Genomic DNA, 23,949 nt, shown 5'->3' with positions numbered 1-23,949 from the left:
TTAGACTCGTTGTTATTTCATTGTTGTTGATTGCAGGTTTTGCCCTGGGAATGTTTCTGAATCTAGGAACAAATTAACTTTTCCAGAGTGAACAACGGACTTTGCTAACGACGAATGCTTAGGAAAGGGTTGAAAGCTGATTTAATATTAACAGAAGTGTACAGTATTTCACTAATGAGATGCTGGAAAAGGCCACACATTTTGTTTTGTGAACCGAAGCTGCTCTTGATGACACCGGCAAAATAAGACTAAACAAGTCCCAGCAGGGTCAGTCAGGGTCTGGATGGGTGAGCATCTGAAGCCACATTTATGCTCCCTTAGCTTCCACAACTGAAGAAAGGAGGACTATAAATGTAATAAACAAACCAACTAGCCAGCCAGCCAGCCAACAAACAACCTCCTAGGGGCCCAAGTCAGATAGCAACAATGAAGAAAACCTGTTAAGTTGTGGGCGAACATATCAGATGACACAGCGATTCTTCCAAAGCAGCTCTTTATTTGTAAGCTGGAACAGAACTAACTGAGGAGCTCAGTCAGCCTGCTTATATAGAGCTCCAGAACAATTGTAACTGTTGCAACTTTCTAAAACTATCCAATCACAGAACGTCACTTTTCGATCCTTCATTTGCATACAAACTATCCAATCACTGAATGTCACTTTCGACCCTTCATTTGCATAACTATCTACAGTATCCCCATGCTGCCCCAGGGTGAGAACATCAGTACATAACAAAACCCATTTGGCTGTTATAAAGAAAGCAACACAAAGTGCATGTGGTGAGCTGCTTGCTGCCCTTGACAAAAGTAATGAATAATGCTACCGGCCAACATCGAGAGTAGCCCCATTATCTTCACTAACAGGGAATGATGTATTCAGGCTGTCATCACTGACAAAGCCTTGTCTCTTGTGTAGATTTATCTGAGTGGGTGGAACAGAGAACAAACCGTCTGCTGCTGATCTTAAAGTCCAGGCAGGTTCATGAGCCGATACAAGATTAGATATGAGAAGGCAGGAAGATTCTGTCTCCTGAATAAGGGTTGCCTTCCTTCCATTACCCTCTCACTTTATGATTTTCAGGCAGCCTATGCTAACTTCTGCTTCGGCTGTGTGTACACCATACATTTAAAGCACATGGCTTCCCCCGAAGAATCCTAGGAACTGGAGCTTGCTGCTCTCACAGAGCTCCAATTGCCAGCATCCATAACAAATTACAGCACCCAGGTTTCTTTGAAGAGGGAGAGACATGTTCTCTGAATGTGCTCTGAATGGTGTATATACAGACATGGACTGAAGCACTTGTGTGCATGCTGATGGCAGGTGTGAACTTAGCTTGAATCAGCTTTTGGAATGTCACTGCTGAGTTGTTGAGCATTGCTTTCCAAGGACTTGATGGAGGCATGCAATGATCTGGACCAGGTTGACGATTGTGCATCCCAGCAGCCTTTATATAACCCCCTTATTGTTCAATCACATGACTAGAAATTAGCACAGGCTAACTGGAAATCTTGAGAGTCCCATGGACTGCAAAACAAAAAAAAATTCCTTCCAGTAGCACCTTAAAGACCAACTAAGTTAGTTCTTGGTATGAGCTTTCGTGTGCATGCACACTTCTTCAGATACCTGGAAGGAAGGTGCTACTGGAAGGAAATTTTTTTGTTTTGACTATGGCAGACCAACATGGCTACCTATCTGTAACTGGAACCATGGACTGCAAGAAGATCAAACCTATCCGTTCTTAAGGAAATCAGCCCTGAGTGCTCATTGGAAGGACAGATCCTGAAGCTGAGACTCCAATACTTTGGCCACCTGATGAGAAGAGAAGACTCCCTGGAAAAGACCCTGATGTTGGGAAAGATGGAGGGCACAAGGAAAAGGGGACGACAGAGGACAAGATGGTTGGATAGTGTTCTCGAAGCTACCAGCATGAGTTTGACTAAACTGCGGGAGACAGTGGAAGACAGAAGTGCCTGGCGTGCTCTGGTCTACGGGGTCACGAAGAGTCAGACACGACTAAACGACTAAACGACAACAACAACAACAACTGGAAATCAAAATTGTTGGGCGCGGAGAGGATTACAGGAATAAGCTCAGAGACTGCAAGAGCAGTTATTTCTTTTAGCACCTTAACTTCCATCATTCTAGGCCTGATTTTATGCCTATTTTATACATGAAGCCTTGCTGCCAACTCATACCAAAACTGAAACTAAACTGGTGGACCTGCTTGGGAGACCTGGAAAGAACTGACGCAGTTATATTCACATGGCAGTTTATTCCATTTCCACAATGTTTCCCTAACTGTCCATTTCCACATTATATTTTAGCTTTGACATAGGCCACAGCCACCCCATACATTTAAAACGCTGTGATACCAGTTTAAATAGTGGTATCTCCCAAAGAATTCTGGGAGTTGTTGTTTGTTATGCGTGCTAAGAGTTGTTAGGATATACCCCCCTTCCCCTCACAGAGCTACAATTTTCAGAGTGGGTTATGAATCCCTTTTCCCTGTGTTATATGAATTCTAAGGTCTTATATATATTAAATAAATGTTCATAGATCTACAAGGCAAACACAAACATAAGTATATAAACCATGTGTCTGAAATACAGGAGTACAGGAGAACAATCCTAAAGCCATTTTGACTCTCCCAAATTGACCTCGAATATTTCTCTGCAAGGATGAAGGAAATGGGAAAAGCTTTCCAGTTGTCTTTGGACTGTAGAGGCTTACACTCCCTGTAAATACAGTCTGGCAAGTATCTGTTAAGCTGAGCACACTATCAATATGCATAACAGATTCAGGAACTAAGTATTTACCATCTCAGAGCAATGGCCAGGCTACTCAGATAAGGCAATCAGGGCATTATCAGGTATCCTGGCAGACAGGAGAGAAGCAACACACTCAAATTTCTGCTGGGGACCACCTCTTTCTGTGATGTATGCATGATGTTTTGGGGGGTGGTCTTGAGCTACAGGGGAGGCAATTTCAAAAGTCTGTATAAGAGCTTGCACACCAAAGTTCTGGCTTCCTCTCCTCCCTCCTTGTGTGGGGGGAGTGGGGGACCCTGTTGCAACAGTTTAATAAAGATCATGCTTACTAGCTGCTTTGTTTCTCAATATTCTCTGGCTGGCCTCTGTTATTTTCTCCTACCAATAGAGAACTTACATAAGGACTCTATACGGGCTCTTAGATACCCCATAAGGGAAAGGGAGCAGTTTTTTTCTTACAACACCAGGTAACTCCGAAAATTGTAGCTCTGGGAGTATTGGGGTATATTGATCCACAAAAGGGGCTTGTAATAGCCCAGTTGTATTTTTGGCACATCCACACACCGTGTCTTAAACACAGAGCATGGGGAATAAATTGTATTGTCCAGCGATTGTCAGTGCTGGACTGATTTTAGGCAATCCTCCCCCCAAAAAGCACAACAACTCAGTCTTTTGGGAGTTGGATGTGTCTATTGTAGACTTTTTTTTTTAAAAGGCTGCTAAGTCATATTTGGTCTGTAGATGGCAGTACCAACACCATCTGAAGTAAATTACAAGTTCTGTCATAACAAAATGGGTGCAGAATGATGATGAAGCTAATATGGTGCGTTCTCAAAGCAGGACACAGCCTTCAGAGCTTATTTACACATACAATCCTGAGCAAAGATCTGTTACTCAACTCCCATTGAGATTCATAGGACCGAAGCATCCTTTTAACTACACAGTAGATTGTAGTAATTTGTTTTAAGACACGTTGAACACTTCCCCCGCCTTTGCATGCAAACAGTTGTCAGCTGAAACCCTGGAGATATTTCTGAAGTGTTAGCAATTTTGTCAGCTCAGCTAGAGTGGTTCAAGTCAAATTCCTTTCTCCCGATTTTTTCGCTTAAAGCCCAGTTCTGTATTTTTATTCAAAACATACTGAACATGGTTTACTTTGTTTTTTTGGGGGGATAAATTGACGTATGTGAGAAAAATGAACGAGAGACCCCCAAGAAGTAATATGTTAGCTTTTCTTAGATTGCACAGCAGCAGAGCTTTCTCCCACTATCACAGGGAAAAATCTAGTGTGGCTAGATTTCTTTGTGTGTGTTGTTTTTGTTTGACTCCCAACACCCAGTGATGCTCAGACAGTAATGACTGGTGCCCCTAAATGCTGGTGCTGTGCAGAAGGTCTCCTAACCAATCTCTCCCCTAGGTCTGCCTAGGAGCAGCCTGCAGGACAGGACAGGGCCAAGGTGGAGGAAATGGAGGCCTTTAAACAAGACAGGAAAATTGGGTTCCAGGTGGAAAAATCGAAATTAGAAACTGAATTGTTAGAATCCAATACTAAAAACCTATCAAAGATGTATAACTTGCTGTTGAAGTGGAGTACAATTGATGAAACTGTTAAATCAGCAATGGTTAGATGGGCACAGGACCTAGGACATGACATTATGTTCGCTGACTGGGAACAGTTGTAGACCACAGGTATAAAATTTACGGCTTGTAATGCTTTAAGAGAAAACATTATGAAAATGATTTATAGGTGGTACATGACCCCAGTCAAGCTTGCTAAGATTTATCATTTGCCCAATAATAAATGCTGGAAATGTAATGAGACTGAAGGTACCTTCTTTCACCTTTGGTGGACCTGCCCGAAGATTAAAGCTTTCTGGGAAATGATTTATAATGAAATTAAGAAAGTACTTAAATGTACTTTTCATAAGAAACCAGAGGCATTTATTTTGGGTATGGTGGGCCAACTGGTGCCAAGGAGGGACAAGATCTTTTTTATGTACGCCACAACGGCAGCAAGGATTCTACTAGCAAAGTATTGGAAGACACAAGAGCTACCCACACTGGAAGAATGGCATGCGAAAGTGATTGACTTTATGGGACTGGCAGAAATGACCGGCAGAATCCGCGACCAGGAGAAAGAAACTGTGGAGGAAGATTGGAATAAGTTTAAAGTATATCTTAAAAATCACTATAAAATTGAGGAGTGTTAAAGTGTGAAGGGAAAGGAAGATGTAATTACAGCTATATTTATTCTTTTTCATTTAATGTGATATTGAAAAGGAGAATAAGTTTAAATTTTAATTGGTTAAAAGAGTTGCTGAAAAATTGTGAAACTAGGATGCAAAAAGGGGAAGGTATGGGGAAGTCCGAGAAAGAGGCTTATGAAAAGGAGGTTAAGAAAGTTGGATCTATGTTTTCTTTTTGTGTGTGTCTGTTGTTGTATGTATTGTTTAGTGTTGCTGTGTCGATAAAATTGGAAAATCAATAAAGAATTATTAAAAAAAAAAGGAAAGTGAAGGTGGAGGGCGAAGGTTGGAGGGTGGCATTTGCTATATATATGTACATACTTGCGCAATAATGTTGCCTAAGGAAGGAGTCAATATCTGTTCTATCTGCACATACAGGTGGGCATGTTTACGAAGCAGTGTGCATCAATGTTCTCAACTCCCCTCAATCAGTCTATGCACGCCTCCTAAGCATTGGCAGAACTGATGTGAAAGCTTGCTGCACATGTGCATGCACGCTTCCCTCCTCTACTTAATTTTTTCCTGTGTCTTTTTTGATATCCCAGAAGTTTGATAGGAGAGGGCAAGTGGCACAGCCCTGAAACTTCACTAAGTCAATAGGAGGTGACCTAAGAAAACATAATCTATGTACACATGGCAGCAGCAAGCACCTGAGAAGTGTATTCTCAGCACAAAATAGATTAAAACAGTTCCTTATCATTATCCTTTAGTGCAGGCTTCCTCAAACTCTGCCCTCCAGATGTTTTTGGCTTACAACTCCCATGATCCCTAGCTAGCAGGACCAGTGGTCAGGGATGATGGGAATTGTCATCTCAAAACATCTGGAGGGCCGAGTTTGAGAAAGCCTGATTTAGTGTGTACCCGCTCATTGTTGATGGAAAAATGGGAAAGGAGCATTCCATACTGCAGCATTTTGTTGCAAGACTCTTTTATTCCCTCTGCCTCTGATGTTCAGGTTATGAGCTCTGTTGATTATGTATGCAGACCACCAATGCACAAGTGAGAAGACTGAGAAGGAACCCTGAGGTTTGCAGAAGTACAAAATATATATATATATATATAAATGAAAAACTCTTAAGCAGGAGTGGGCGGGGAACCTAAAACTATCCAATAAGGAGAATTAAGCACGCTCAGTAGTTATGGGATGCTGATCTACTCTTGGAGTGGGGGATATGGGGAAGGGAAATGGAATTGAATGGAGTGACCAGAATCCTGAAGAGAGAGGATTCTACATAGCAACACTTTGTTGCAGGTACAACTTGTCATCACCATTAAATACATGTGGAACAAAGCAGCCAAACAAAGGATTCATTTTTATATCTTGCATGGATTTAGGAAAGTGGTCACAGATTATTTAAAAAAAATGATTTTTTTATATTTTTTTAAAAGGTTGACTCAGTCAAAGCAATGACAGTCCACGTAGCTAGAGTATTATTAATCGAATCACATGGCCCAGAGGAGACGGGCGTTTCAGTTTTCATTCTATCCCACACCCTTTACCTTTTCCTGGTTGCAGATTGCAAAGTATCACAGTTCAACAGTGTAAAACATCCAGACTTTCAAGGCACCTCTCTGACTATGGATTTGCTACTGGAATGTTTATTTATCTGGAAAGTTTTAAGGTAAGTCTTCTTAATGAGAGGGGTGTTGCCTGTAGTTAAAAAATCTAGGTGATCATATTCTACATCATCTACAGACTTAGAATGACAATCCAGAAGCCAACCAAAGTAGATGTGTCTTGTTTACTTCAGTGGTTATACGGCAGGGAAACAAACAAGTATTACTGTGGGTTCCAGAACTGTTCCGTTATGGTTAACTCATGCTGTCAAGCAGTCTATCAAATGTTTCCCTAGATCTTGGAAGAAAAACTAGAGGGATTTTTTTGGGTATGGAATAATAAGGGATATGTTTCTTCATGTTGATTCTCAGTAAATGCTCTCCACATTGTTGAAGATGTTACTGTAGGTGGGAAATGAAAAATTGACACTGAAGGCATTTTCAGTTTGTTTCATTCTCTGCATTTCTGTCATGCTTATGTCAAACTTACATTGGGTAGAAATAAAACACATTCAGTTTCGAAATTCCCAATTCCCACTTTCTGTTCCACATAAACACACACACAAACACAAACACACACACTTGTGGGTCGCTTTCAAAATGCCCTAGGGTCAAATTGCCCCTCTGATAAGGTTGCAATCATAACCCCACTTATCTGGGAGTAAGGCTCCTTGAATTATATTAGGCTTACTTCTGAGTAGAAAAGGTTAGCACTGCACAAGTGCCTGAAGGAACTGGCTATGTCTCTTTGAAGAGATTAAACAATTGTTTGCCCCTGAACCACACAGACAGCAATTGTCTGCAGCCACAAACATCTTACCATCTCTTGTGCCGTCCCACAACGCCAGCCTTTCACCCTTTTAAAATGTAATGGGTATTGCTCCGTATGGCTATCACTACCAATGAGCCATAAAAACGACACATTGCTGAGCAGGAAAGGATTTCCCCCTGGAAAGGGTCTCAAGAGTTAAATTAAGTGAAATGCTTCGGAAAAGAGCGGCCAATCGTTCTGACAAATGTACCAAAGATCGAGTGCAAAGTACAAGGCAAACATGCCATAGAAGCAGAAAGGGGGAGGAGAGGAAGTAGAAGTCCTGTTACACCAGCAGAACTCTGCTGGCACAGCATTGGATAGAATACTTTGTTTTCAGATGTGTCTTCTTCCATCCCCATCACCTGAGAGAGAACAGGGAGTGTCTGTCCTAAAATGCTGCCTTTCATCTTTACTTTTTTGACATACCTATATTAAAAACAAACAACTTAAAAAACAACAACAAATGAATTCCTTATTAATTTCTTTTAATTTCTTAATTTCTTTTAAATCAATTGGAAAGGCTTTTATGGATTAATCTATCTGATTAGTAGTTTAGGGCTGCAATCCTATGCACAGTTATCTCATTGAACACAGCAAAACATGCATAGGATTGCATTGCATTTGTTGCTGCTGTAATCGTTACATGCACGCACGCACACACACACACACACACACATTTTTATTAGTTTTTAACATATTAATTAACATTCATACAACAGAACTTCACATCTTATACAATATTTTTTGGACTTCCGTCAACACCTCTGATGATTTTCCATTCTTATCACTTATTATACATTTCTTAATTTCATATTACCTTTAATTATCTTTAACGAGACGCGGGTGGTGCTGTGGGTAAAACCTCAGCGCCTAGGACTTGCCGATCGTCAGGTCAGCGGTTCGAATCCCTGCGGCGGGGTGCGCTCCCATTGCTCAGTCCCAGCGCTTGCTAACCTAGCAGTTCGAAAGCACCCCCGGGTGCAAGTAGATAAATAGGGACCGCTTACTAGCGGGAAGGTAAACGGCGTTCCGTGTGCTGCGCTGGCTTGCCAGATGCAGCTTGTCACACTGGCCACGTGACCTGGAAGTGTCTCCGGACAGCGCTGGCCCCCGGCCTCTTAAGTGAGATGGGCGCACAACCCTAGAGTCGGACACGACTGGCCCGTACGGGCAGGGGTACCTTTACCTTTACCTTTAACGAATAATTCTCCTCATTGTCTTTTTTGCAATATTTCAAATAATTCACCTTACAAAACTTCTTGCAAACCTACTAGCATAAACTGTCCATCATGATTACTTTTCAAATAGTCCGTAAATTTATTCCAGTCTTCTGAGAAGCTCTGATCCCGCAGGTTTCGAATCCTTCCTGTTAGTTTATCTAATTCTGCATAGTCCATCAATTTCATCCTCCGTTCTTCTTTCATCGGTAATTCTGCTGCTGTAATCATTATTTATGCTGCTGTTTTTACACTCTTCTGATTCAGCTAGTTACCTATCCATTTATTCTTTTCAGGACTTATCAGAAGGAATCAGCTTCACCAATACCATTCACTGTGCATATGGATATGTACGCAAATGAATATTTAGTACTGAAGCAGAGCTAATCTATCCGAATATCTGTGGTTTTTGATTCAATTTGCCACTTCAACAAATACACACCCCAATTTCTCCAAGGAGAAATACGCTCACATATTTTCTTAGTATGTGATGCACTGAGAAATGACATATTTTGCTTCTGACCTGAGATGAAATGATCCATCAAGACAATGAGATATACAAAGCAAGAGTTTGCTACGATGGTTCTTGGAATTGTGGTTTATGTCGCGGATATTGGAGCAGATCTCTGGGTAGCAAACAAATATTTCCATGAGGGACAGTATCTCTGGTGTGCCTTGACATTGGCCACAGGGCTTCTTTCATCACTAGTTGTCCAGTATTTCAGTTACACTTGGTTTAAAGATGATGGCACTCACAAGCTGAGTTGGATTTCTTCAGTACATCTCTTACAAGCTGGAATATTTACAAGGTAAATATAAAACATAGAACATACAACTAGCTATGCTTGTAATGTCCTAGATGACTTTTAACGGGGAAGATGATGATGGTGACTGGTTAAATTTTCAAAATTTCAAATGTGTGCAGGGGTGTGAGGCATAGGAGCCAACTCCTAGGGGTCTTCACCCTCCCAATAAAATATTTGAGGGGGCCAGCCTCCCCAAAGTTGATGGTCACTGCCATTCAAATGGTGTTCTTGCACTGCGTCATGTGATTATGTGGGGCAGGGCTTACCTGCCCTCCTCCATGTTTTATTCAAGTTGACACCCCTGGTGTAAGATAAGTAGAGTGGGTTGCCTAGTTGCCATTTGCTGAGTTGCTTTATCCTAAAGAGTGACAGTTAGGAAGGAGAGGCAGGGATGTGGAGTGATGTACACATGAATTTGCTGGTACGTGATCAAACCCCACCCCAAAACAACAACAGTTTGGAGACTACCAAAATTCCTGTTGTTCTTTTATTTTTGTTTAATATTCTTTCATCCCCCCCAATAACTAAGGATGTCAAACACCGACAAAGGAGCATCTATGTACATAGCATCCAAGTGACAGTGTATTAGTTGCTTTGCCAAGATTCCTTTAATGACTGTCATGAGAACTTGTGTGATTTAAAATGTTCTTAACTAATTACGTTTCTCACAGTCATTTTAGCCAAAGGAACTATTAGACAAATTAACTTTTCCTCTGTTCCAGGCTGTGGATGTTGGAAGTGCTAAGGATGCTTGCTTTCTGTACTTGCCACTAAAATGTTTCTTCGTCATCTTAAGAAGGCGACTAGAACAAAAGAACCATACATTTGCTATCTTTCCCACTATATGCTCCATCAAGATGAGTGCAGTTTGTACAAGTGGCAAGCAAGTGACCACTATGGAAATGGAATGTGCAATATCAAACAACCTATTAATAATAATAACAACTCAGTAGGGGATGATGTGGTGCCGCCACTCGCCTGACCTCTGGTTGGTTGCATTGCTGTTGCATACCAGGAGATAGATGGAGAAGGGCAGTGGCAAGGGTGGTGCACTGCTAATGCACCAGCAGAGCCAATCTAACCCTCCTACTGGTGCATTTGCACCATGCCAACCTCCCTGCCCACTTTCTACCTTTCAGTAAGCAGGTCAGGGTGAGCAGTAGTACTGAGTAGACTTCAAATTCCTAACATGTTTGTTGGATGGTGGCGGTGGCAAAGGAGAGAATGATACTCTTTTATCATTTGCAATGTAAAAAGCATTGTGGAGCAAACAGTCTAACAGGCCAGGCATTTGTACAATACTTTTCCTTCCATAACATCGTGTCTTTCAGATCTTCAAAATAATGTGCTATTTGTAGAATATGAAGCATTTTTTTCAAAAAAATTGCTCTTTATTTCTATTTAATATTTTCCCCATCCAATCCAAACATATATTAGTAAAACTTTTTTTTAAAAAAGCGGTTAATGTATTTAATTTGGCATTAATACAAGGCCCAAGAGCAGGTCATATGTCTGTCAAGAAGCAGAAGCTAAACATAACCCAACAATTTCTCCCTAGGTAAATGCCAAGTGATATTCAGTAAGCACTTTACTTTGTGAGAATCCTTGCCAGGCGTCCAAAGGTCACCTCACACCTTATCAAGCTTCTCAGTTGTGAACCGGGGAGGTTTCACATAAAGCTGCGAGCTTGCCCCAACACACAGCTTGGACAACCACAAGCTTAGGTGTATGAGTGTGTGTGTGTGAGGAACAGATTGATTTACTCAAGCAGGTTTTTTGGAAAATACTGGGCTACACAGATGCCTCAGTCTAGGATACAAGAACCAGATGTTTGCGTTTCTGATTGTTTTATAAACTGAGAATACTGCAGGGCTTTTGTCATTCAGAAATATAAATGTGTGTCATCAGCACCACACAAGAAAGCAGTTCTGTATAGAAATTTTGTTGCTTGTTTTTACATATTAAACTCAAAGTCATGAATGGGATCCCTACAGTTTCTGTCAATGCTGCAGGCATTCCCGAAGGAACAGGGAGCAGGTCTTGGATTTTTAGTTTGTTATTCCAAAACTGCTCATGAATCTTAAGGGCAGCAATAAACTTCCATGAAAGGAATATGCACCCTTCTTTAGAGGGCAACATCCCTGAATGGAATGCATACCCTCCTTTAGAGAAAAATGGCACCATCATCTCATGTGTTACAAGTAACCTGCTCAAGAGCCTATGCCTAGCCATTTGCCCATTCAAAGTACTTTTGCTACCCAGTTCAAGAGTTGCTAGCAATGCCTCAGAAAGAGCAGGAAGGGAGTCCTTGCATCTGTGCATAGTTATTAAATCCTATGGTTCAGCCCTCCAGATACAATTTAACTTCCATCTGCCTCAGCCAGCATGATCAATGATAAGGGAAAATGGGTGTTGTAGTCTATTAATTATTATTATTATTTATTAAATTTGTATTCTGCCCTATACCTGCAGGTCTCAGGGCAGTTCACAACATAAAGTCACAATATAAAAACACAAAATACACAATAAAAAAGAACAATCAAATAATCTCCCCTCCACACATTGCTAGGTGTAGTCTAGCAACATTTGGAGGGCCACAGATTTATTTTTTTTTGGGGGGGGGGAATAGATATAGATCACCCATATGTGATAATTAATTAAAAACTTGCTGGATCCCTAGATCCAAAGTGCAGATTAAACATATTATCCAGTAAGAGACAGTTCCCAGCAGAGTTTTCAAGTCACAAAAGAAAGCAGCAGAATAGCCTGGGGATATAGGCAGTCAAACCTTTTAAATGTATCCTGTCCTGAGTAAGTTTTAAAATGCTTTACAGTGGTACCTCAGGTTACAGATGCTTCAGGTTACAGACTCCGCTAACCCAGAAATAGTATCTCGGGGTAAGAACATTGCTTCAGGATAAGAACAGAAATCTCGCGGTGGCGGTGTGGCGGCAGCGGGAGGCCCCATTAGCTAAAGTGGTACCTCAGGTCAAGAACAGTTTCAGGTTAAGAATGGACCTCCAGAACGAATTAAGTTCTTAACCCCAGGTACCACTGTACTTACAAAGTTCAAAAGGTCAAGTTCATGTATTTATCCATGCAGCAGCAAGTAAACACAGGCAATAATCTTAGGATACAAAATATAATAAAATAGCTCATGGTCTGAGCTCCTAGTGAGCAAACTCAGGCACGTCCTATTTTGATGAGGTCACATGGTGATAGAGAACTAAAAAAGGAGGAAACTAAAAAAGGAGGAAACTGTCCCTGCTGTCTTGCCCTTCACCTCTAAGCAACTGGCAGTGATATGTGGCTTTGGGAAGTTAGGTCAGTATCGCAACTCTGCCCACACCACCAGCTGCTACTGCTTCTAGGGGCTGGAAGGTGGGGCAAGGCAGTCATTGATGACATCCCCTGATCACAAACATAGGGTGTCTCTGCCCTGTGGACTACATAACCATGCATACAGTAAGGCAGGGGTCGGAAAGGTTTACCTTGTCTGGACCGGTTTACTCCAGTGGAGATCCCTCCGTGGATGCGCCCACGATTTCTGGCATCTGCGTCTGCGCAGAAATGATTTCTGGTGTCTGCATCTTCGCAGACACAATTTCCGGCACCGTGGAAGCGAGTTGCTGGGCCGGTTTAGCACAGCACGTGGGGGCTCGCTAAGTAGGCAGCTTGGTTTGGGGGTGGCTCATGGGCTGGTTAAATGACCCCCATTGGCCGCTAGTGGCTCATGGGCCTTAGGTTGCCGACCCCTGCAGTAAGGTTTCATTAAACATCCAGTGCAATTGTCAAATATTTTAAGCCATTCAGGCACACTGTGCATGGAACTTCTACCCCTGGGTTAATCTTCGCTATAATTATCAGAATAATGAGGACATTCTGACACCCCAAAATCTATTTTAAGGGGTGAAAGTTGTTTTCAGTGTTCAGCTAAAGCATTGTGAGGTGAGCCACAGGTATGGAGGGCCACCATTGCTGTTCTGCAGGAAGATATTTATGTATAAATTTACCCAAGATTTCTGCAGGGTACATTGGAGCTTGCCACAAAACTGCCAGCATGTGAACTTCAAAACATTATTCAGAAGTTCACACAGGGGCAATCGGTACTTCTTGGGATATGTTCTTGTAAGCAGAGCTTTTAAAAACAACAAACTGAAGAGGAGCAAGTAAGTGCCCTGTCATTTTGAGAAACAGCAGAAAATGAGGTTGGTTAAAATACGTTTTAAGAGGGGCTTTCTATCTTCCTTTTATCTCTGCTTGCAGTTGCTTCTTTGTGAAACATTTGAGATGCAGAGCAAACACACCTTTGCATCTGCTCAAAAATGTGCCTTGTGCTCAAATGAGAAGACACCTCTGTTTCGAAAACAAGCGTCCAAATCAGCAACTTGGGTATTGGGTTAACGTACCGGTAATTCTTGCGTAAACCAAGGACTCAGCTATACAGCTGCAAATAAAATGTTTGAAGTGCAATATACAATGTGACACTGGATGGTGAGCCTTATGGAAAATTCAATTTATTTTTAAAAACACTTTAAAAAAAAGCATTTTCATACCTTTTTTCAAATACAGTGGTATCTTGGGTTACAGACGCTTTAGGTTACAGACGCTTCAGGTTACAGACTCCACTAACCCAGAAATAGTACCTCAGGTTAAGAACTTTGCTTCAGGATGAGAACAGAAATCTCACGGTGGCGGTGTGACAGCAGCGGGAGGCCCCATTAGCTAAAGTGGTACCTCAGGTTAAGAACAGTTTCAGGTTAAGAACGGACCTCCGGAATGAATTAAGTTCTTAACCTGAGATACCACTGTATGTGTATGGATTCCACCCAAGAGTGTTTCTCCGAGTTTGGCAAATGCCGAACATCTTTTCTTCAGTGATGTACGTGTTCCTTGCCAGAGGATGTATGCTGTGATTTGATAGTGGGAATAAAAACTGCATCTCCCAAAAGAAAATAGAAATATTTTGAGAAGCGAACGTTCTTCATGAGGCAATGAATTAACCCCCCCCTGAAATGTTTAGTGTGTTTTCCATCTATGTTTTATTTTATAGGAAATTACTTCATAGCCTTAAGGACACATTATTCAGTGTACGGCTGTGGGAGTTGAGATATAATGCAGTAGTAAACATTAGCGTGCATTAGCCCCTCATTTTCCACTGTCTACCAATGAAATGCATGTCACCACAAGAAATTCATGTGCCCTAAGAATTACAATAGAATTTGCATGTCTATTTATACTGAGCAGCAGGTGCCTTCTGTTACAACCTTCAAATGTCTACCGAAAACATTTCAGTTCCTCCAGGCTTCTGCAAGCAGTTAAGAATACATCTTTCCATAATAGTTAGCTGATCTCTGATTGTAAATTTTTATGTGGATTTATGTATCACTGTTGTAAATAGCTCTGATATCCATTTTATGAATTGTGGTATATAAATAGGGTTCTTAAAACCAACCAACCAACCAACCAACCAACCAACCAACAAACATGCCTGCTCAAAAGTAGGTCCTGTTGAATTCAATGGAGTTTACTTTCAGGTAAGCAAACTGAAGACTTAAGCCGCCTTTGGCATTCCTTGTAAGGATAGCACAGGAATTCAAGGCTTTACTATATATATAAAAGTGGCTTTACTATATATATAAAAGAAAAGCACAGGTGGAATGTGCTGTTACCAATAGGATTGTAGAAGCAGGGACTGAATATAAAATTTTCTGATATAAGTTTTAAACTCCCAAATACCGTTACTTTAATATTATTGCAAGCTACATTGGATTTTTTCTTTAAAATGGAAAGCAGGCAATAATTCTAAATAAACAGATAAGGGTTTGTTTCCACAGGGGAGGGGGGACACACAGCTTTTTATAGAGCTCTGAAAAGTCCTCAGCAAGTCATTTATCCTATCTAGGATGGCGCTCTTGTTATAGGAAATAAAGTTGCCATCAGCAGAGAAAAGCTTAGCATGTGCATCATGGGCCCTATCTGCATTATATATTGAAAGCAGTATCATACCACTCTAAACAGTCAAGGCTTTCTCCAAGGAATCCTAGGAACTACTGTAGTTTGTTCAAGGTGCTGAGATTCCTGTTCTCCTCCCAGAGCTATAATTCTCAGAGTGGTTTTACAACCAATCCTTATTCCCCAGAACTCTGGTAAAGCAGCTAGCCCATTTGCAAAAAGCTAAGCAGGGTCCGGTATGGTTTCACATTGCGTTGGGTTACCTTGCATTTCCTGCATTGCAGGGGGTTGGATTACGTGACCCTCAGGGTCCCTTCCAGCCCTACGCTTCTATGATTCTCACCACCTTTAACAAACTACAGTTCCCAGGATTCTTTGGGGCAAAGCCATGGCCATTTAAAGTGATACAATACTGCTTTAAATGTATAGTGCAGATGGGGCCATATCCTCCCATATTTTTGTATTAAGTTGGGGGGGGGGGAGATTCTGAAAAAAGAGGGAAAATAAAATGGAAAGAGGGAAGTGGGAGCAATAGTTTCTATGGGATCTGTCACCATGCCAACATTTTCTTTCAGAACTTCCCCGCTAATTTTGTGTTTCATTTACTGTATTTTTCACTCTATAAGACACACTTTTCTCCTTAAAAGTAAGGGGAAATGTGTGTGCATCTTATGGAGCAAATGCAGGCTGCGCGGCTATCCCAGAAGCCAGAACAGCGAGAGGGAGCAGCGCTCCCTCTCGCTGTTCTAGCTTCTGGCTTAGCCGCGCGAAGCGGCTTTTGTGGGAGGTGGGGTAAGGGACAGAGCGCACAGCTCTGTCCCTTCCCCCATCTCCCAGAAAAGCCCCCAAGAGCCGCGCTCCCTTTAAAGAGTGCCCAGCTCTTGGTTGGTTTTTGCAGGAGGTGGGGGAAGGGACAGAGGGCAGCTTAGCCGCGCGCAGCCTCTTCTGGGCAGGGGGAGCCTTCATCCTGCTGCCCTGAAGAGGCTTCACACGGCTATCCCAGAAGACAGAACAGCAAGAGGCTATCCCAGAAGCCAGATCCCTCTTGCTGTTTTGGTTTCTGGGATTTAGAATATTTTTTTTCTTGTTTTCCTTCTCCAAAAACTAGGTGCGTCTTATGGTCTGGTGCATCTTATAGAGCAAAAAATACGGTAGATGCTTCTTAGAGGTTGAGTTTCTCGCACTCCCTTTGTGTGAATGGGTCTCAATGTGAAGGAAAGGGATGATAAACCAATTGTGCACATGGCCCTAAATCTTACAAAATGCCCGACTGTGCCTTTCTCCATTGCAGGTACTGGGCCGCGCTGAAATGTGGCTACCAGGCAGCATTTAAAACAAACAACTTGGAAGATGGATTGATTGATGGGTGCACGAGCCCCATTCACAAGAGTGCCATTTGTGCAATGACTGATATAAGTATGCTCAGACTATTTAGGGCATTTCTGGAGAGCACGCCCCAGCTCATTCTTCAGATCTATATCCTGATGACATCTGACAGTTCTACCCCCAGTCAGTGTAAGTCTGCTTGTGGTGATGGAAGCCATCTCCTAACAGTGTGTGGAACATGTGATGGCACAGAATATTCACAAACATTTAAACTGCTCAGAGAACTGCTTCAGTACATATGAAATGCACCTTCTGTGCCTTAAGACAGAGATCAGTCACCACCAGTTCATTCCTCGCTGTTGTTTATGTGGCATTTGATTATTGTTTTTTGTCTCAATGTACCGGTACATTACTTTAGACTCGCATTAAATAATGTTTGCCATGCTGTTGCCCATTCACCCAACTCCATGGTTGGAGTGTCTTTAAATCTATTTATGTCTCCATATTTCTTCCATTTCCCCTCTAGATCACTCATTGCTTCCTCTCTTTTCTGCTTCTTAGTCCACTGCTCCCGGCTCTACTTTGTTTCTTGTCTTCCCTTGTACCTCTCACTCTCTCTTTCCCTTCCTCCTCTACCCATTCATAGCACAAAATCTTTCACACCTCAGTACTCTCTTATTTACACCTTTCCCAAGCCATACCAATCACTGGCCTTCCCTCAAACCATCCTCCCATTTTTTATTTTTTATTTTTTGACTGTCTAGGATGTTTCTATAAAGGCTTCTGCTTGCCAGCATAGAAAGATGGGTGCATAGATGATATGCATCCCTCTTGGCCCTTTGGTGGACGGACTTCTAACCTATTGCACAAAGTTAACAGTCACACCCATTGTGCCACCTAGTTTTGGCATGTGGCCCCTGGAAGGTTGCCCACTAGGCAGGAATGCCATCAGGCTGAGAAAGGTTCTCCACTCCTGAGATAGGCCTTTGGTCTAATCCAGCAGTGCTCTTCTGATGCTCTCAAAGAAGGAGCTAAGGAAAAAGGAGGACTTTGGTAAAACCTCATGAAGAGCCTGGAGGCCAAAGTGGCTGTGTGCATTCATTAGGGAGGGAATAATCAGGCAGAGTAGTTGGGACAGTGGGTAGAGAGCCAAGGGGCCATTTTGTCTACTGCTGAGAACCTGCCAGGTCAGCTGCACCTTCATGAACTACATAGAAGAGATATTCTCCCACTTAGTGCTATTTTTTCTAGAAAAGGAGGTGCCGGAACCCTCCATGAACACCTCCCTTGTTCTCTTATAATGGCAAAGGTGCCCACCTGAGAGGTGCCGGAACTGAGTTCAGGTGAGTTCTGGCTGAAAAAAAGCCCTGCATCCTACTTGTGATTTCTGTTGATATCTTTCCTCTGGGATCTGGCAGCTTTCGTAGGGTAGTGAAGGAAAACAAGTTATGGGATGGGACAGGCCGAATTGATATGAATTCACCACCAGCCAGTTATTTGACCAAAAGCTTCCCAGTAGTTAGTGCAGTCATACCTTGGGTTACAGATGCTTCAGGCTGCATTTTTTCGGGTTACGGACCGCCGAAACCTGGAAGTACTGGAACAGGTTACTTCTGGGTTTCAGCAGTCGCGCATGCACAGAAGTGCCAAATCGCAACTCGTGCATGCGCAGATGTGCAGCTGCAGGTTGCGAACGCTGCGGGTTGCGAATGTGCATCCTGCACGGATCACGTTCGCAACCCAAGCGTCCACTGTATATCTAATTTCCATAGCTTCTAAGAGTATGTCTCTCTGTCTATCTAGTTCAGACTCTTGTGCCATTTTTGTATGAATATTATTGAATAGAAAAAACTCTTCTTTTTCTAACAGGGCTAACAACTTTTATTTCCTTTTATTTAGATGTAACCATTGCAATGTCTTTCTGCGGCATCTCCTGTGCAACTGTGGATTATCAGATAGCGTTACGAAAATCCCTGCCTGAGAAAAAAAACTTTCCAGGGATATTTTCCAAATTAATATATCTTTTCTATAAACTGTTGACTTTGACTTCTTGGATACTCTGCATCGCTCTGGTCACCATACTAAGTATAACGTCTCTCGTTCTACTTGTGTTTCTTTGGCTTTTGAGTATATGTTGGGTCCTAAAGCAACACACAACATTTTGTATATCTAAAGGACCAGAAATTGTCTACAGGACTATTGTGGGAATCATTCTTATTTTTACCTTTTTTAATGTCAAGGGAGAAAAGACCAAAATACCTCTGATTGTTTATTATACTGCTCGGGGGTTTATAACTGCAACAATAGTGTATGTTTGCATGTCCTGCAAATCAGTGTTTAATGGGAAAATATATTTGTTATCTGTAATCATGGTGGTCATTATCACCCTAATATTGGGCATTATTTTTCTTATTTCATATTATGCATATTTTCATCCTAGGAATTTTTACACACAAGATGTAGTTGATGGACCAGAAATTTATTACACACAAGATGTAGTTGATGAACCAGGAAGTGAAAGAACAGAAAACTGTAGAATGAGGGGATTCCTGATGCAATAAATCTCATGACAATTATCTGTTGCAGCTGCTATGCTTCTTTTTATTTAATAAGATATGATAGCCATCTTCAAATATCTAAAGGACTGCCACATGGAGGATGGAGCAAGCTTGTTTTCTCTAGTTCCAGAGGCTAGGATCTGAACTAGTGGCTTCAAGTTACAAGAATGGAGATTTCGACTAAACATCAGGAATGATTTCCTGATAGTAAGAGCTGTTTGACAGTGGAACAGACTCCCACGAGAGGAGGTGGTTTCTCCTTCCTTGGAGGTTTTTAAATAGAGGTTGGATGGCCATTTCATATGTGTGATCTAGTTGAGATTCCTGAATTGCAAGGGGATGAACTAGATTACCCTTGGGATATCTTCCAGTTCTATGATTCTATAATTCCCTCAGTGCAAAAAGTCACTGATGCAGTAATAGTGCATTGGAGGGCAATTTATACTGGGCCATCATGTTTTATTTTCCCAGTAGTGATGTATGGAAGTGAGAGCTGGACCATAAAGAAGGCTGATCGCTGAAGAATTGATACTTTTGAATTATGGTGCTGGAGGAGACTCTTGAGAGTCCCATGGACTGCAAGAAGATCAAACCTATCCATTCTTAAGGAAATCAGCCCTGAGTGTTCACTGGAAGGACAGATCCTGAAGCTGAGGCTCCAATACTTTGGCCACCTCATGAGAAGAGAAGACTCCCTGGAAAAGACCCTGATGTTGGGAAAGATGGAGGGCACAAGGAGAAGGGGGCGACAGAGGACGAGATGGTTGGACAGTGTTCTTGAAGCTACCAGCTTGAGTTTGACCAAACTGCAGGAGGCCGTGGAAGACAGGAGTGCCTGGCATGCTTTGGTCCATGGGGTCACGAAGAGTCGGACACGACTAAACGACTAAACAACAACAACATGATGCTTCCCCAATGTTTCCACATTATTTCTGTCTGGGTGAGTCTTCTTGCATATAATACAACATCAGTTGAAAGATAACCCAGAACAATTGTGGCATATGAAAAGTTAGAGGATTTCAGCAGGAAGCTGCAGGACATGCGCTGATTGGAAACAAAGGACCCTGAAACTTTGGCAGAATTGAAAGTGTGATCACATACAACTAGTACGCCAATATCATAATGAGCCCAAATCAAGAATGAACAATAAAATACATTTGGAAGGCTCCCAAGTTTATTAGACTTGCAGGCTTGCTTTGCTCCTTGTCATTCAGGTAGGAACTATAACGAAATCCTTTCAGTGACTTCATCTGGAGGGGAAAATGCAACCTTTCTTTCAGTTTGGTCTTGACAACTTCATTCATGCCTTTTAATGCCAAGACTTGATTGCAGAAATGTTTTCTACAGTGTGTTTCGCCTGAAGATTGCAGCTGATTCAGAATGATCTAGAGAGTGAATTAGTAATCCAGGATGTTCAATGGTTTCTTATGCCCTTATAATACATCACAATTTGTGATGCTAGTTTTGATCTGTGAATATGTGAACAGCTTGAGCCTTCCATTACTTTTCTGTGAAATGTCATGTTCATGGCAGGCTGGCATTTCCTGGCTGGAATTATTGTTTGTACAAAGCAATTTTCAATTATGGTATAATGAGCCTTTGTATCTCTAGTACCGTATATCATTTTATTTTATTTTATGTGTTGTATTTGGTTTGGCTTTCTGTTTTGTTATTTTGGGGTGACTTTCTATATACTCTTTACAGGGAAATGTCCCACTCAAGGTACATTTCTCTGCAATTCCTTCAATATGCATCTTATAAGCATGTGAAACTGACGAAAGGCTACGTTAGTTCAGCAAATGGAATTCACATGCTCACATGTGATGTTTGACTTTCACCCCACTGGAAAGAAAAAGCCACAGGTGCTATGAACGGTATGTTATACAACAAAGGGGGAATGCTTTATACAGCTTGACCAGGAAGCTCTTTGTAAGGGCAAAATCCAAAGGGCTGTTCCACTTATTGTTTTGATTCATGACAGAACCACAGAATCAGGAAGTGTCTCTTAAGGAGGTACTTCTTGTTGGAAGGATTAAGAGCTACCATAACTTGTTATATAAGAGTAGCTCTGTCTCTATGCTGTTTCTGCTAGGCAGGGACTAAGTCTGCATACCTTAAACTGTATAACTTCTCCAAATAATCCTAGGAAGTGTAGTTTGTTAACGGTGCAGGGAATTGTAGCTCTGTGAGGGGTAAGCTAGGATTCTTTGTGGTAAGTCGTGCTTAAAATGTTTGCTGCCTATGCAGCCAGAGACTGCTACTGCCATGAGCTTGTGGTTAGTGGATGATTAGTTTTCTGCTTCAGGTGCCAAATGTCTGCAAAGTGCTTTGTGTGGAAATGCCCTCAGTAATACTATTGGCATCTAACAATAGCTGGTGGTAGGTTTTAGAGGAGGAGCAGCCCACTTTGTGTCCTCCAGATGTTGTACTGCACCTTCCAGCAGGCCCAACCAACCTGGCAAAGGTCAGGATCCGACAACATATAGAAGGCACCGTATTTGCTGGCCTTATTTCAAAGAGAATGGAAGTTATGGAGTGAACTGGCCCCAGCACAACATTTATAAAGATATGGCTATCCTTTTTTGCACATGCTGCATAATACACTATTGAACCTCTCTCCTATTCTTGTGTTTATGTGAAAAATAGCAATGCAGTTCAAAATAGTCTTGTATCAGGCTTTTTAATCCATTAATAGTGGCATTGAAAGGTAGAGTTGCATCATAACCTTCTTGCACTTTCTGTTACCTGTGAACAGCTGTGGTCTGTCCGAAGCACATTTTTTATCTTCCACTCACCATTTTCCTGCAGCTTTTCCTATAACACCATCTCCCTGTTTGCAAGTGTTGTTATTGACTGGCATGCCCTCCTTATCAAATTACTCTTCCTTTTCTACAAATCTGGCCTTCTACAGTATGACCGTTCTCTTCACTCTTTGTTCTTCCATGAAGCTTACAAGGTAAGAGAAACTCACTGCTGCAATTGTTTTCTTCTTTAACACGTCAGCAGCTCAGGTACAACCAGCAGCTGTGACAATGACAATCTTTTTACCTAATCAGTTTCATGGAGAAGTGGGAATACATAGTAGCAACGCTCATTAACTGTTGCAGTGGAGATTCCTGAACATTGATTAAAGTACTTAAAAATGCATGCATGATTCCAGTCTCTCTCTCCACCCATCTTGCAGGACAGTCCTTCCGTCATGTTATATCTTGATTTCACCACATGAGGGCTTCTTTGTAAGAAACAGGAATGAGTAACTACAGAATTACAGCAAAATGTAATGATAGCGTTTCCTGTAAACATTGCCTAGAATAAACCCATAGGCTATAAAACTCGAATGACTCAGATGTGCTTAAGCCTCGTGTCAACTGAATGTGTCTAAATCAGTACCAGTGTATCTGAGGTCAAGCAGAATCATGTAAATGTGCATATCATTAAGGGTGATATTTCAAATTAAAAACGGCCACCTCGAAAATAAAATGGTAAAGGCCTCTTTGGATTCCAATCTATTACAGATGCTCAGGCACACTTCCGCTTTCTATTCTGGGCAGCCCTTAAAATCCAGCTGCCAGTCAGACCATGGATTGTGCTTGACCTTGTCATTTTAATCTAACTGCAAATTGAAAGCAAATGTTACCCGCCACATCCACCCCCACCCCCCAGTATAGCCATGACATCTTGCAACAAGTATTTTAATAAGTTAAATGAAAGATAATAAACAATTTCTTCCTGTTTTGACTACTGTCAGTGCTGTGGATGAGGGGGCAGGATCCCACCAAATTATTTTAATTACTCTGCTGGTCTCAGCTGCGGCATCTGGTGGCACTGGCAAGCTTGCCTGATGTGCCACAGAGAGCCCTGATTTATGAAGCTGTAATTGGCTTTCCAATAAACATTTGTCAAAATAATGTACTCATTCAAACCAAAGCCTGCTTTATATGTTCATATAAAAGAGCACTTAACTTTCAGCAAAGAATTGTCTGCCATCAAAAACACTCTATAAACGGGGGAAATTTATGAAGACTAAGTACTTGAGGGTGATCACTGGAGGACTAAAGTTCACTTTCAACCTTTGGAGTGTTGAGTTCTGCTGTATGCTGGTTACTGATACTATATGTATCTCTCCCCCTCTCTCCAAGACTTATACTGAAAATCCAGGGTGGGCCCCCCCACCACTCTGGCATGAAAATATAAATCTATCTTTTCAACATAAATTATTTACTGAGCAATCTGTAGGTAAGTAGGAACATAAGACATAAAGGATAAATGTAATTAACTGGAAGGAGATTTCACCTTAATTACTGAGTTTATTTAAATAGATGCACATCCCATTGTTTGCAAGGACCTGCTAATATTTCTATTTAGAACTAAATGGCTGATGTGGCTTTTTTTATGTTACTGGTTAGCTACAGTTTTTGCACAAGACTATTGATAATGTGTTGCAGAGGAATGAGCACCTGTTTAGAAATGAAGCTCCTTCCCTGGACTTGGACCAAACATCATCGCTGTTACGAGCCTGTACTGAAATAACAGAAATATTACTATAATATAAGAAATGGATGCTGGAGGAGACTCTTGAGAGTCCCATGGACTGCAAGAAGATCCAACCTATCCATTCTTCAGGAAATCAGTCCTGAGTGCTCACTGGAAGGACACATCCTGAAGCTGAGACTCCAATACTTTGGCCACCTCATGAGAAGAGAA

General features: G+C 41.7%; 1 protein-coding gene across 2 annotated transcripts; it reads left to right on the top strand.

Moving 5' to 3' along the window:
* The first annotated feature begins 439 nt into the window (after positions 1-439).
* On the top strand, positions 440-22,392 carry XKR9 (XK related 9). 2 transcript variants are annotated; one of them, XM_083747940.1, is made up of 5 exons: positions 440-777; positions 6,529-6,634; positions 8,897-9,409; positions 16,653-16,876; positions 18,587-22,392. In XM_083747940.1, the coding sequence occupies exons 3-5, from the start codon at positions 9,150-9,152 to the stop codon at positions 19,246-19,248; spliced, it is 1,146 nt and encodes a 381-aa protein (XP_083604066.1). In that variant the 5' UTR covers positions 440-777; positions 6,529-6,634; positions 8,897-9,149; the 3' UTR covers positions 19,249-22,392. The 2 variants fall into 2 exon arrangements, with proteins under 2 accessions (XP_083604066.1, XP_083604067.1); XM_083747941.1 differs by lacking the exon at positions 440-777 and having other exon boundaries at positions 6,334-6,634; positions 18,587-18,772; positions 19,128-22,392.
* Positions 22,393-23,949: the final 1,557 nt, after the last annotated feature.

The sequence above is a fragment of the Podarcis gaigeae genome, assembly GCF_964106915.1.
Source record: "Podarcis gaigeae genome assembly, chromosome: 7".
Lineage (NCBI taxonomy): Eukaryota > Metazoa > Chordata > Lepidosauria > Squamata > Lacertidae > Podarcis > Podarcis gaigeae.
Note: the sequence above shows the minus strand (reverse complement) of the source record. Positions and strands in the feature narration are given on the sequence as shown.

Coding starts and splice junctions, on each gene's coding strand:
- XKR9 (XM_083747940.1), top strand. CDS start 9,150: ATGAGATATACAAAGCAAGAGTTTGCTACGATGGTTCTTGGAATTGTG. Junction 9,410..16,652: donor CAAGCTGGAATATTTACAAG/GTAAATATAAAA, acceptor TCTCCATTGCAG/GTACTGGGCCGCGCTGAAAT. Junction 16,877..18,586: donor CAGTTCTACCCCCAGTCAGT/GTAAGTCTGCTT, acceptor CCTTTTATTTAG/ATGTAACCATTGCAATGTCT.